The sequence below is a fragment of the Phalacrocorax aristotelis genome, chromosome Z (genome assembly GCF_949628215.1).
Source record: "Phalacrocorax aristotelis chromosome Z, bGulAri2.1, whole genome shotgun sequence".
Classification (NCBI taxonomy): Eukaryota; Metazoa; Chordata; class Aves; order Suliformes; family Phalacrocoracidae; genus Phalacrocorax; species Phalacrocorax aristotelis.
Window position 1 is genome coordinate 951,996 of NC_134311.1, and position 13,487 is coordinate 965,482.

General features: G+C 43.5%; 1 protein-coding gene across 29 annotated transcripts in view; it reads right to left on the reverse strand.

The window, feature by feature from the left end:
• Positions 1-13,487, reverse strand: part of CAST (calpastatin) — a 70,433-nt gene that overhangs the window by 12,502 nt on the left and 44,444 nt on the right. For 24 of the 29 annotated variants that reach the window (XM_075079516.1, XM_075079515.1, XM_075079502.1 and 21 more), the window contains 15 exons: positions 12,155-12,283; positions 11,548-11,649; positions 10,676-10,756; positions 10,525-10,578; positions 9,843-9,932; positions 9,586-9,681; positions 8,826-8,924; positions 7,589-7,672; positions 6,612-6,659; positions 4,805-4,909; positions 4,406-4,507; positions 3,615-3,716; positions 1,216-1,299; positions 383-430; positions 120-215 (listed from right to left, as the gene is read on the reverse strand). In XM_075079516.1, coding sequence (XP_074935617.1) covers positions 120-215; positions 383-430; positions 1,216-1,299; positions 3,615-3,716; positions 4,406-4,507; positions 4,805-4,909; positions 6,612-6,659; positions 7,589-7,672; positions 8,826-8,924; positions 9,586-9,681; positions 9,843-9,932; positions 10,525-10,578; positions 10,676-10,756; positions 11,548-11,649; positions 12,155-12,283 — 1,320 coding nt within the window. The remainder of the gene's footprint in view (positions 1-119; positions 216-382; positions 431-1,215; positions 1,300-3,614; positions 3,717-4,405; positions 4,508-4,804; positions 4,910-6,611; positions 6,660-7,588; positions 7,673-8,825; positions 8,925-9,585; positions 9,682-9,842; positions 9,933-10,524; positions 10,579-10,675; positions 10,757-11,547; positions 11,650-12,154; positions 12,284-13,487) is intronic. The other 5 variants (XM_075079506.1, XM_075079505.1, XM_075079521.1 and 2 more) reach the window with 2 other exon arrangements.

Below are 13,487 nucleotides of genomic sequence, written 5' to 3' on the forward strand. Positions count from 1 at the left end.
AAGTCTTGCAAAAAACATTTTAAATTTTTATTTACTGAATTTATTTAAGAAAGTTTATATAAACTTTGAAGGAAGCAATCTGAAAATAAATCAGATTTTCAGAAATCAAATATACTCACCTTTATTACAGCTGTTGTAGGCAAGGGTGCAGATGGGGATGGAGAACAGGAAAATCCTTTTGTCAAACCCTCTAAAAGATCATTTTCACTCATCGGCTATCATTAAAGAGAAAAAAACAGAGGCTTTAAGCCTTTTCATCCAGTAAAAAGTGTGCAGGTAACACAGCCTATCTCCATTTTTAAACTGAAGACTGGGAAATCTTACTGACATTTGAGTAAGTAATTCATGAACGAAACATTTATCTGAATATTCACTTTTTTACCTGGGACTTCTCTTCAGGTTTCGGTAGGAGTGGTTTTCCATCTTTATCCTACAAAAGAAAAAGCCCCGTATATTAAACTGGGCAGTCCTTATATACGATGCAATACCAGTACTCTGACAGCATCCACTGAACGACAGAGTATTGCACAAGGAAATGATCTAACTAGTAACCTCTAGCATCTACTGCTGTTTCTCAAGGTCTCATTTTAAAAAATCCAGGTCCTGTAGCTTAGAAAATCTGAGTGCTGAAAAGTGTTTCAGTGGGGGGGATTCTGAGCTTCCTTACTTTGTGTTTCAAATTCCACGGAAACAGCAAAATCAATAAATAAAACCCCAACCTCTGGGTTGGTAATGATATTCCTGGATGCAGAGTCCAGAAAGGCTGTACCTTTTCACACCGGCTGGTCACTGGCTGGACACCAAACCAGCTGTGGCAGGGGCTGTCCAAGTCTTGGCTACACCTACGCAACCCATTTATGTCAAATGAGTCGTGTGGTGGTGTTTGTAAAAATAGCACCTTGAAGCGTTGGTTTCTTTAACAGTTCTGACCAATTACAATTAAGTTCTAAAATATAAAAAGCTAATGAAAGACTCCAGTGTACTAATCTCAGCCAAAATTATTCCTGTACTTGCATCTAAACCACTTCCATGCCTATGCAGACATCTAATGACAGATGTCAGATATTCAGGAACGATAAACCAGAATTTTTATATACTATAAAAATAGCTGAACTGAACATCAACATTTCAACATGAAATGGACTTCCAGTTTCATCCATATATTCTGAGGAATGAAAGGGAAGTAAGACTACCACAGTACACTAAGTAAATTACTTTTGCTTCTGTTAATCTGTAGTCTGGAGGAATTGTTTCTTCATCTTCACCCAGTTTTTTGCATTCTTCCTGTTTAGTTTTCTCCTGTGAAGGCAAAATAAAAATAATATTAATAAAACCAAATAACTACATCCCAACAGACATGCATATGAGCGAGATTTCAAAGTCTTCAGTCTACTGATTCCAATTAGTCTTTCAATCCAACTCCCAGATAAGAATCTCATGCAAATTAAAAGAAACCCTTTTCTCTGGCTGCCTCAGCCAGCCAGCGCAACTTCACCAAGGGCAAGTCCTGCCTGACCAACCCAGTGGCCTTCTATGATGGAGTGGCTGCATCAGTGGACAATGGAAGAGTTATGGATGTCACCTGTCTGGACTTCTGTAAGGCCTCTGACACTGCCCCCCACAGCATCCTACTCTCTCAACTGGAGAGATACAGATTTCATGGGTGGACTGTTCAGTGGATAAGGAATTGGTTGGATGGTGGCATCCAGAGGGTCATGGTCCATTAATGGCTCAGTGTCCAGATGGAGACTGGTGATGACCGTGTCCCTCAGGGGTCCCTACTGGGACCAGTACTATTTATCTTCACCAGTGACACAGACAGTGGGATCGAGTGCACCCTCAGCAGGTTTGCAGATGACACCAAGCTGAGCCGTGCAGCTAACACACCAGACGGACGGGATGTCATCCAGACAGACCTGGACAAGCTGGAGAGGTGGGCCTGGGAGAGCCTCATGAGGTTCAACAAGGCCAAGTACCAGATCCTGCCCCTGCTCAGGGCAACCCCCATAACAATAGAGGCTGGGGCATAGGGGGATAGAGAGCAGCCCTGCAGAGAAGGACTTGGGGTGGCTGGGGGACGAGAAGCTGGACGTGACCCAGCAGCGTGCGCTCACAGACCAGACACCCAACCACGCCCTGGGCTGCATCCCCAGCAGAGCGGGCAGCAGGGCGAGGGAGGGGGTCCTGCCCCTCTGCTCCGCTCTGTGAGACCCCCCCTGCAGCACTGCGTCCAGCTCGAGCCCTCGGCACAGGAAGGATGTGAAACTGTTGGAGTGGGGTCAGAGGAGGGCCAGAAAAATGCTCCGAGGGCTGGAGCCCCTCTGCTGTGTGGCCGGGCTGGGAGAGCTGGGGTTGTTCAGCTGGGGAAGAGGAGGCTGCGGGGAGACCTTATTGCCGCCTTTCAGTGCTTAAAGGGGGATGATATGAAAGATGGGGGCAATCTCTTTAGCAAGGCCTGTTGTGACAGCTCAAGGGGTGATGGTTTTAAACTAAAGGAGGGTAGATTTAGACTGGATATAAGACAGAAATTTTCTACCCTGAGGGTGGTGAAACCCTGGCCCAGGTTGCCCAGAGAGGTGGTCCATGCCCCATCCCTAGAGACATTCCAGGCCAGGCTGGATGGGGCTCTGAGCAACCTGATCGAGTTGCAGATGTCCCTGCTCACTGCAGGGGGTCGGACTAGATGGCCTCTAAAGGTCCCTCCCAACCCAAACCATTCTATGATTCTCTTTGGAAAGCCTTCATTTCTCTGCCTGTTTCCTCCTGTGTATATCAGAAGTAGCTCTACTTATTTCAATGAAGATCAGCAGAGTTAGGTGAACAGACAAGCACGGACCAATAACAGAATAAGCGTTATACCTCTGAGTCTTAATTCTTGACTTTTTTTGGAATCCACTCAGCAGCTACCTGGGCTGCCTGCAATGGAAGGCTGAACAGAGAAATAGGTAGCCGACTGCAAAAAGGACCAGCCCCCCATACAAGTTATGTTGGAAGACGACAACTAAGAAAAGGTAGTAAAGCCAACTTGGGGAGCTTCCATGTGATAGAGTTCCAGCCCACCAGGAGAGCTGCCCTCTACTTTTGCCTCCAGTCAATACCCTCTGGCCCACGGTTTGGGGTAGCAAACGGAGGCATTCAGACTGTGACTGTGAACAGCATTCCCTTAGACAGAATACACATATTTCAGCGACTTACTTAAGGCTGCCTGTTGAAAGAGCAAGATCGGTGAAAAACCCCAAGTTTTATGTATCATTCTTCATTTAAACAACTCCTTATAAAGTTGGTTCCTTTTGAAAAGGGACCATGCTGTGTGCTACCTCTGATGGGCACATCAACTCTGCTTTGGTTCAGCAGTAAGACGTTAAGCAAACGCAGTTTGCGGCAGCTCAGGGAACTACCGTACTGTCACAGGCAAAATGATTAAGACAAGGCACTCGCCGTGCTGAAATTCTACTAGTACTTCCTAAGCAGAACAGAACTGGTTTCACAAGCAGATTCTGTTGTTAAAACAAAAGAAATTACTATTTCTAAATTGTTTCTAGCCTGAGGGAATACAGGAACGCTGAAGACGATTACATCAGAGTCTACTCTTTGAGGTTTGATTGTTTCCCTACCTGAACTTTGTCCACAGCAGGTTTCTTGTCACCTGGATCAGGCTCCCTCTTTCCTAGGCTACCGGACAAGACTTCCAGTACTTCATCTGCCACGTGACCAACCTGTAAGGGTATCGATACAGTAAAAACCAATCCTTAGTTTGGAGCTCAGCTGCAGCTGAAGAAACCTGTTCATATGTTACCACTGCCAGCCCCACATTACTTCAGGTAAAAATTGATACGTGAACTAAAAAAGGTAATGCTTCTCTCCCTAATTGTCTTCACATACTTGGGATCTGCTGAGTTCAAGGCACAAGGAAACTCTGACAGGTGTTGCTCTGTGAAGAGGCTTCTGCTTTCCAAAGACTTAGTCGCAGCTAACATACTCCACATGGGGCTGGTTTGTTTGCTTTGGTTTTTAACAGAAGCAGAGACATTCTGAGAACGGGTACAAGAATGCCAGCCATTACTGCCATCTCCCAAAACACTCAGCGGGACAACTACCATTTTTTTGCAGACTTCTGTCTTTTCCTGCAGTACCTATTAAGTTCACAAAGAGCATCCCCTCTAGAGCATTAAGAGCTAAAGCAGGCCACCAGAACTGTCAGCCTGACTTCCTCTATTAAGAAGGGCACTGACCTTCCCTGTTCAGTTTGTGCTTGACTTGGTTATTTTGGAAAGCACTCGGCCCTTGTGGCTTACCTCTACGCAGGAAGAATACGCAATATGGGAATAACCCCCGTGACAGTACGCGGCACCACTGCACAAAGGCAGCACTGCGTTGTGCTTTAGTTCCAGGTAAGACTACTCACTGAAGACACAGCTGATGGAGCTGAAGACTGCACAGTGCAAGCTGTGGCACGAGGGACTACTACAGCCTCAGCAGTTTTTGCAGACACAGGATCTGAAGGTTTCTGAAACAGAGCAATTACGGTGCGTTTTACTGGGTATGCTCAGAAGCCCAAAATCTACCTGTTAAGTGGCTTTTTGGGTTTTTTTAATACAGTACAAAACAAGAAAGAAAGATCTACCTTGAAAGGTAGAAGCCCCTCAGTTAAGGACTAAGTGCCAATACTGCACGTTCCACTGAAAGCAACGGGGTGGGGGGGAACAGAAACAGAAGAAAATACATTTCTTGAAAGAAGAGTAGCATTATGTCATGTTAGCAAAACTAGCAGTATCAGCATCTTCAATGAACTAGAAAGGCATACTTGGGATGTGCTGCTGGGCGTCGATGGTGTGTATTGTACTGCAGGCTGTGCAGCGCAGGCAAAGTGTTTTGAAAATTCATCAACAAGATCGTAATCACTCAAAGGCTGCAAAAAAGATACATGTGGTACAGGTGAGTCACTGCCTGTTTTCAATTTATTTTTTCAAGAACCATATTTCAGATAGCCAGAAGCAGGAAAACTTTTGTAGCCTACTCCGAAATAACCTTTCCCATTTACGTGCAACAAACCAGCATGAATTTTGCAGTGCATAAAGTTAAGAAAACCACTGTTCAGAATGAGTCAGTTGCTTTGTTACCAAAGGTCAATATAATGTCGAGAATGTTATGTTCCATGCTGTTTCCAGGGCTACTTGGAATGGAAAAAGCAACCTCTTACCTAGAAAAACAATGCTAATTATTACTAGATAGTATTTACTATAACAGCATCATCGTGTTATAATACTTCAAGTATAAATTACACTTAGGTAGTAGAAAGCAGCACCATTAGATTATGATTCTCCCGTTTGAATTTTGTTTTCTTTTTTTCCAGCAGAAGCAGCATTCCCTCAGAGGCAGTATCAGCACAAAGTTCTCTTAGCTTGTGCACCGACTGCTGACCCTCTGTGTTTTAGACTGTGCATGTTTTAGGGAGAAGTGAATAAAGTGCCTTTTTAGCTCCCTACTCTATGATCCATTACAGTCTGTTGATACTGTGTGACCTAGTACCATGTGATCTATAGACTGCCGCGATCTATTACTAATGTACCTGGCATCCTTCAAACTACTGCTTACGCCTAAATGTTTAAATGTTTGCTAGCAGTGACTGCCATTCACTTGCTACGTGGAGCTTAATTGGTTAGGGCTCATTTGGTCAAATTCATAAAAATAAGAAAAGTGACATCTCTCAGGGGAGGTCTCCTATTTTCCCTCCCGCTTCCCTCCCTTTCTTGACCCCTGCCCTGAAGTCTTTATAACAGGTCTCATCACAGAAGGCCGTACTTTTCGTAAAGACCGAATTCCTCCACTAAATCAAAAAGCATTCAGGCAATAACTTTTTCACAGAAGTACTGCCAGGTACTTAAAAGTAATGCCTGGGCTTAAGGGTATGCATAATGGAGCCCTCTTTGAAATCATGAAGGAGGACGAACTTTGCGTTCACCAGGAATCAAGGGGCAACTGTAAGTAACTGAAGGTTTTTCGGGTATTGACGTAACTTTTTTGTTTTGCTGGTTTTCGTTTCACAGATCTAAATTACTGATGATACCACAGGAATACTGGCGAACCCATCCTGCTCAAAACCGCCTTCTTCAAGTTATAATTAGTGCTGACAAAAATACGGCAACGTATCGCTTCGATACCCCTGTGATGCACTTACAGAACCAGCATTCAATTGTATTTGTGCCTCTGACTGATAGGAGTGGAAGAGCAGAGGCATACTTGTTCTTCTACTAACCACTTCATCCTTTTGGCAGAAGACCCCACGATTCTGAGCTCATCTCCTCTTCGGCTTTGTACTGGACTTTAGTCAAACTAGGAGTCAACTTTGACTTTAGTCAAACTGTTAGGCAACCTCTCTCCTATCTTTGTAATCTCTAAATGTTTTTCTTACCGTGAGCCCTTCATTCACAGCCAGTGAATTTCAGTAAAGCCAGCGTTCACTTGACACTTCAGATCAGCAGGTTTTGTGCAAGGAAGTGAACCCTCAAGCAGACCAAGAGATTTACATAATGGCACAGGGAGAAGTGATGAGAGACGGGGAGAAAACAGGGTACCTATCCACACCCCTACAATACCGTCAGCTTTCTAACCTTAGGTATTTCTTCAGGCTCTGGCAGCATGGGCTTTCCATCTTTATCCTAAAGGTAAAGTAAGCATTATTAACATCTTGCCATTGTTGTAAGAGGTGCCATACTCCATAATCACCAGCGAAATGATACAAAAATAAATAATACACCCAAGATGAAATCAGGGACACAGTAACAGGAATTCCCCCAAACAGGGAATTCTTACATGGCGAGGTAAGTGGATAAAAAAGGCAAATGTGATGTCTACCCAATACAAATGGGCCAAGAGACCAGAAAGTGTTCATCCCTATCGGCACCATGCAGCAGGAATTAATTCCATAGTTAAACAGCAGGAATTCATCCAGTAGTAGAACAAGCTCTGAGCGCAACCCCCAAACTTTTACACTTGAACGAACGCGGGGTTAAATCCAGGGTCTGTAAGTCAGGCAGCCCTGCGATCTCTAAAACGAGCGATAAAACTCCTCCTTTCAAATCAGAACGTTAACATCAGGCTCCAGCAAGGCCAGTTTATAGAGCAACCTTGTTAGCATCAGTTATACTAATAACCACCGCAAAGACTGTCAATTCTGAACTTTATCCTCCGTCACTTGAAGTGACGAGCTGAAAAATCGGGTGCGATTTTCACACCACTTACAACAGCGTTTCAAGGTTACATTACAACGTCATACCCAAGAGCACTTCTGTAAAGGGATGGATTTTACAACACCGAGGTTTAGGATCAGAAGCAAGTAACACCACTCTTGGAGAAGAAAAGTGTGACTTTGGAAGATCCGATCTTTGCTCAGAGTGCCTAGAAAACCCAGTCATGCCCACAAAAGGAGGGCAGGAAACCTGAGATACAGAAATCACCAACCGGAGAAAGCCATTGGTTAAATAACCACTTCTGCTTGTTTTCCAGACATCCTTTCCCTCTCTGTGACAAAAGAAAGTGTCAGATGCAGTGCCCTATTTACAAAGCAATGGAGATACCAAAAACTTACCAACTCCAGTAACAGCCTGTATTCTGGAGGTACCGTGTCATCACGTTCTCCAGCCTTTTCTTCTTTTTTCTCTTTAGCTTTTGCCTTAAAAACAAACAAACAAAAAAACCCCCAAAAAATCACTTAGGGAAATTAAAATAAAAACTCAAAGGACACTCAAAGAGTCTTCAGCCTACTGTTTGACAAAGTACTAGCATCAGATAAAATTATTTCATATATAAAGGTATTAAAATTCCTCAAGTCATTGCTATCAAATTGCTGTGGTAAAATCACCATGGCTTCAGAATCAATGCCATATGTGAATATGGCCTTTTTATCTTAAATTCTAAAAAAATTCGGGCACTATCCAGAGCCATAACTTTTAGAATTTTTGGGGTGTAGAAAATCCACAGGTTTCCTTGGATTTCATCACTGCAACTATACAAGCCATCATTTTGTATCTTTTTCCACCATCCTACAGAAACACAGCTTTTAATCCTCTGGACCTCCTTCATAAAGCAGTGCATTCACTAAGTTATCTGAAGGCCCAGGCTGACTGCATCTGCAGTACAACACATGCTTTTTTGTCAAAACTGAGCTCCAACATCTTCTCTCGGCAACGAACGATTTCTGCCACTTCCCTGTCCTTTGTTTGCTCTGAGCTGTAAGGGAAGGTGGGGAAAATAACTGATATTAGGAGGGTTATAGGCAGAGTTTGCAAAAGTAAACTAAAAAGTCCAAGTTAACATGCAAACACAAGGCCGCTGCTAAGATCTAACTGCTGAAGGAAAACGGAAGTCATAGAAGACACAGCGAAAGGCAAGACCCAAATCAGAAAAATAACAGGGTCGGATAGAAAAAGGACTACGTGCACTAAAACCCCCAAAAGTTAATTGAAGAAATGGAATGGCAAATACATGCAAAGCAAGAGCTTGCTATAAACTGTACCCAGTGCCTGGGGGAAAAACAGAGCAACTATAGCTAACACAGGGACAGGTGTACGTATGTGTGCTTGTATAGCCAAATGAAATGCTTACCATTTGGCAGACCACTTTGCTATATTCTATTCCACCTGTATCCACTCAGCATTTCTTCATTTCTTAATTTTCTTAATCACGTAAGACTCAGACATTCCTTAGGCCTTTCATACAGAAGCTGCTTTGTTATTATTTTACACATTTGTACAGAATCTAACAAAGAGGACCCGGGATATCATGGAGGAGTCTGAAAGCTGCTGTAAAAAGGAGTAAGGTTATACCTCTGACACCTCTACAACAGGGCTAAGATATTCTTCAAGTTCAGGTTCAGGTCCACCAAGAGTATCAAGAAGAGCTTGCACCGCATCATCTCCTACCTCCTGTATTTAAGAAAATATGTAAATCATTTCATTATTTCTTTAGGTTGATGGAGGTTTTACCTTACGTGTCTTTTATGCTGTGTATGTGAAGGAAACAGCTGGCACCAGAGCGGTCGCTTCTGGTCAGCTTTACCCGATTTCCTTAACATCACGTTGCAGGATACAGCAAATTACGTGATACAATTAGCACGGTCTAATCAAGGCCCATCTCCTCGTAAGGAGGGGGAGAAGAAAAAGGCAAGGAAAAAAACCACAATTGCCATATGCTCTGAAATGGCAAACCCAGAAAGCGTAAGGTCACACTTGCTCTCCACAGAAGAAAAAAGAAAGGCTTGTAAAGCATGAGAAAATGACATCACAGCCAAGCTTTAAACACACCTCACACAGCTTAGCAAACACCTGCTACTCAGAATAACTACAGTTACTCTGCAGGAGAATCCAGAAGGAAAAATCATCTGACCCATTAAGGCTGGATCTTTGAGGGACAGTAAGAGTCTGAGCAACGGCAGTTCTTGTAATTCCTACACTTCCTGTGATAAAGACGATTTACAAATGAAGATGCAGACGATGAGCATCTTTACAGAATCAGGCACACGTAAAATATGACACGTGCTTTAAAGTTTAATTACAAGTTAGCTAGTCAAAGAACGACTAAGTATACCTCTTTCGATTTTGTTTTCTTCTCCTTAGGAGGAATGGAGGTCTTGACTGAACTCGCTGCTTGTGCTCGCATGATTTCTCCTTCCTTGTTTGGTTTCTTTTATGTAAGGGCAAAACGAGATACGGAATTATGGGCAAATTTGTATAAAAAGAAGGAAAAGGAAAATCATCAAGATCATTTTAAAGCAAAATATTAAGATAATGACGGCATTACTTCATTGCAATAAAGGCATGCGATGGCAAGAAAAATACCAATACCTCTGCCAGGCTCTTCTTTTCAGCAGGAGCAGCACTGCAGGTAAAGTCAGATGACAGGGCCTCTGCAAGCTCAGCATCTGTCATGGGATTCTGAGCAAGAAAATGCAAACTAGGTTATGATCAGTAAAGTGCAACTACCAACGCTGTCAAGCACGGTTTAAAGTCCGACTGTGCCCCATGCCGACTCACACAATGACCTCATAAGCACATGCTGCTGTCACAGAAGAATCAAAGGTATTTCTCCTCGCTGTTGATTCATTTTCTAGGGAACCTTTTATTTTTATGTTAAATTTCTAAATTTCTAAACAGTAAGATTAGGCTGCCTTAGAGAACTCTTTTGCCAAGTACAGAAATTCAAGTAATCTTTGCTAAAGACATCACAAGAGACTCCTGCATGCCCAGCTACTATTTCTTCTGTTTGTTATTATTACGCCAGACATCGCATTGAGCATTTATTTGACTGACTTCGGCTTCAGTCAGTCTCCTGAAAATTCCTACTTCTCTATTAAACACATCTGTGCCAAATTCTATTTAGTTTTATACACGTCTATGTCACGTGGCACCCCACAGCCCTCTCCCACATCCTGGGATTTTTGGAAGACAGGCAACATTTATATTTCCTAGGAATCCAATGATAATTGGGTTACTTTCACCTTCCAATATATATTAAAAAAAGTCTTACTTCTTCTCGTTCATCTACTTTTGGTGGGACTCCATCTTTGCCATCTCCTTTGCTCTAAAACGAAAATTAATTTTGTAGTAAATGTAAAGCACAAATGTACAGTATGAAAGAAAATATGCATCAACAGCATTCTTTGCTTTAACTCACTAACCTTCAACAATTTAACATATGCTGGAGGCAGACTACCTTCCCGTTTACCCATTTCTTCCAAGTATCTTGAAGATATATCTTCCTGTGGACAGAATGCACACATTAACGTTTTTGTACTCTTGGTTATTGAAATAAATCTCTAATGTAGAACTATCTACAGTGTTACTTCTGGAAGGAAAATACAAGGTTGGCTAGGTCAGAGGGCCAGTCCCAGACTGTGACTACATAGTGCCTTTCAGAACCTATTGTCATGAAAACGCACCATGAATAGCTTCAACAGTGCATGCCACCTAGCAAAACTTTGCATCTCCATTGCCAGACTCCTTCTGCATTAACATAAGCCATTTCACTGTCTCCGGCCATAAAACATACTGCTGCACCTAGACTGAATTTCAGATATTTATAAACGTGAAAATTTTTATCACGGCTGAGTACTGCACTGAGCCATTGAGCTTGTAACCTTAATCCTTCTTACGTTACTCTCCCATTCTAAATCAGAAAAAGTATACATTCTTCCCAAAATTCTCAATGTTTTACTCTTTCTCAAGTAAAAATGAAATCGCCTAGGTTGTTTATGATCTCTTATACCTCAATCGCTGGCTTTTCTGAATCCAGTGGAGACCCGGCCCGGCAGTCAGCTCAAAACACAACTAACTTTGTTTGTCGACACCTTACTGTCCTCTGCTGCAACACACACGGGATGGTATCATTTCTGTATTACTGACAACAAGACTAAAATGCAACTGTGCAAATTCTGTTTTACCTCCTAACAGATCAAAGTGACAAATACTGGATCAGTGTAGTAGTGAGAAACTACAGACACATTTTAGAGACCAATCTTCTAAAAAAAAAAAATAAAAAGATGTAAAATACCGTAACTTCCGGACCAGTGTAAACAGGGCTAGCAGGCGCATCATCTTCAGGTCCACCTAAGGTATCTATGAGGCTATCCAGTGCCAGCTCGTCCATACTGGGCTAGAAAATAAGCAGACCATTACAGAAGTTGTCATGCTGTATACAGAAAAAAAAAAAAAGTGAATCATTTCGTGAATATTAGAAAACTCCTGAAAACCAAAGCAAAAGCTTTCTTTCCGTAGGCCCTGCACTTGCCAAATTTTTCAGAGAGAACTGTCCTTAAACTTGTTCATCAATGTCAGTAACAAGATCGTTTCCCTTTATCTATCAGCTGATACCCATGCATACATGGGCAAACATAACTGAAGATGAAGATTAGTGAATTTCATGTTAGTTGTGGCAAAAGTGATTCTAAATAAGTCCTGTTTGACACAACACAAATGACACACCACTAGTTTAGTACCTACTCTTTCAGATAGTCCTTCACCACCACACGTAACTACTACTTAGCAAGACTTCAGCAGTTACCACTTTGGTTTTTTCTGAAACTGAAGCATTTTAGAGAGAGAAATACTCTCTGGAGATATTTTTACAAGGGAACCATTTGCTGGGACTGTTTACCAACCTCAGTGCTTGACTGACCAGCTGCAGTAACCACACTTGTACCAGATGCACCTGCGCCTGCATCCCCTGCACCCGCTGCGCTTGTGCCCGCTGCGCCTGCGCCCGCTGTGGACATCTTCTCAGGCTTAGCCTGGAGGAATAAGAGAACAATTAAGAGATGGCTTTATTAGACACCCAATGTTAGAGATTCTGGAGACAAAGTGAAACAGAGGTGTTCTGCTCTGGCATGCTGTGCTGGTTTTTGCTGGGGCAGAGTTAATTTCCTTCACCATATCTAGCGTGGAGCTGCATTGTGCATTTGTGTTGGGAACAGCACTGATAACCCAAGGATGTTTCTGTCCCTGCTAAGCAGGGCTTGCACAGAGCCAAGGCCTTTTCGTCTCCTCACCCCATGCCACCAGCGACGGGATGGGGGGTGAAGGTGGGGGAAGGAGGAGGAAAGGGGGATGTTGGGAGTGATGGTGTTTGTCTTCCCAAGTCACCAATAGGCGTGATGGAGCCCTGCCTTCCTGGAGATGTCTGAACACCCGCCTGCCCGTGGAAAGGAGTCAGTGAACTCCCTGTTTTGCTTCGCCTGTGTGTGCTTCCCAATTAAACTGTGTGGTTTAGCTGGCAACTCAGCCTCACACAGCTGCTTGCTCACTCCCCCACCGGCGGGACGGGGGAGAGAATCAGAAGGGTAACGCTTGTGGGTTGATATAAGACCAGTTTAATACTTAAAATAAAACACTAACAACGACAACAATAATGCAGTGAGAAGAATAATGAGAGAGGTGAAACCCGGGCCGGGGAGGGCGGAATGAACAACCAAATCAGGCAGCTCGTGACGCAGCCGCTCACCCCCTCCCAACCCACCGCCGCCAGCCCCCGAGCCACAAGCACCCCTCCACGCCCAACTGCCCCCGTTTTGTACTGGTCATGGTGTCACAGGGTACGGAATTAACATCTCTTTGGCCAGTCGGGGTCAGCAGTCTGGGCTCCCAGCCTCCGGCCCACCTGGCAGAGCACGGGAAGCTGGAAAGGTGCCCGACTACTAGAGGCGCTACTTAGGGACACTGAGCCGCTACTTAACAGCAACTACAGCATCAGTGTGCCACCGGCACTTTACCAGCTACAGTGGAGAGAATTCACTCCATCCTAGCCAAAACCAGCACAACTGTCCTTATCTCAACCCATGAGCTTTCTCACTTTTACGCAATCAGCAACTAAGCACCATGCAGCCGCTCGCTTACTGCCCCCATCCCTATGGGATGGGGGAGAAAATCAGAAGGACCAAAGTAAGAAAACTCGCAGGTTTAAATAAAGCAGTAATAACAATAACAAGAGTAATAGTA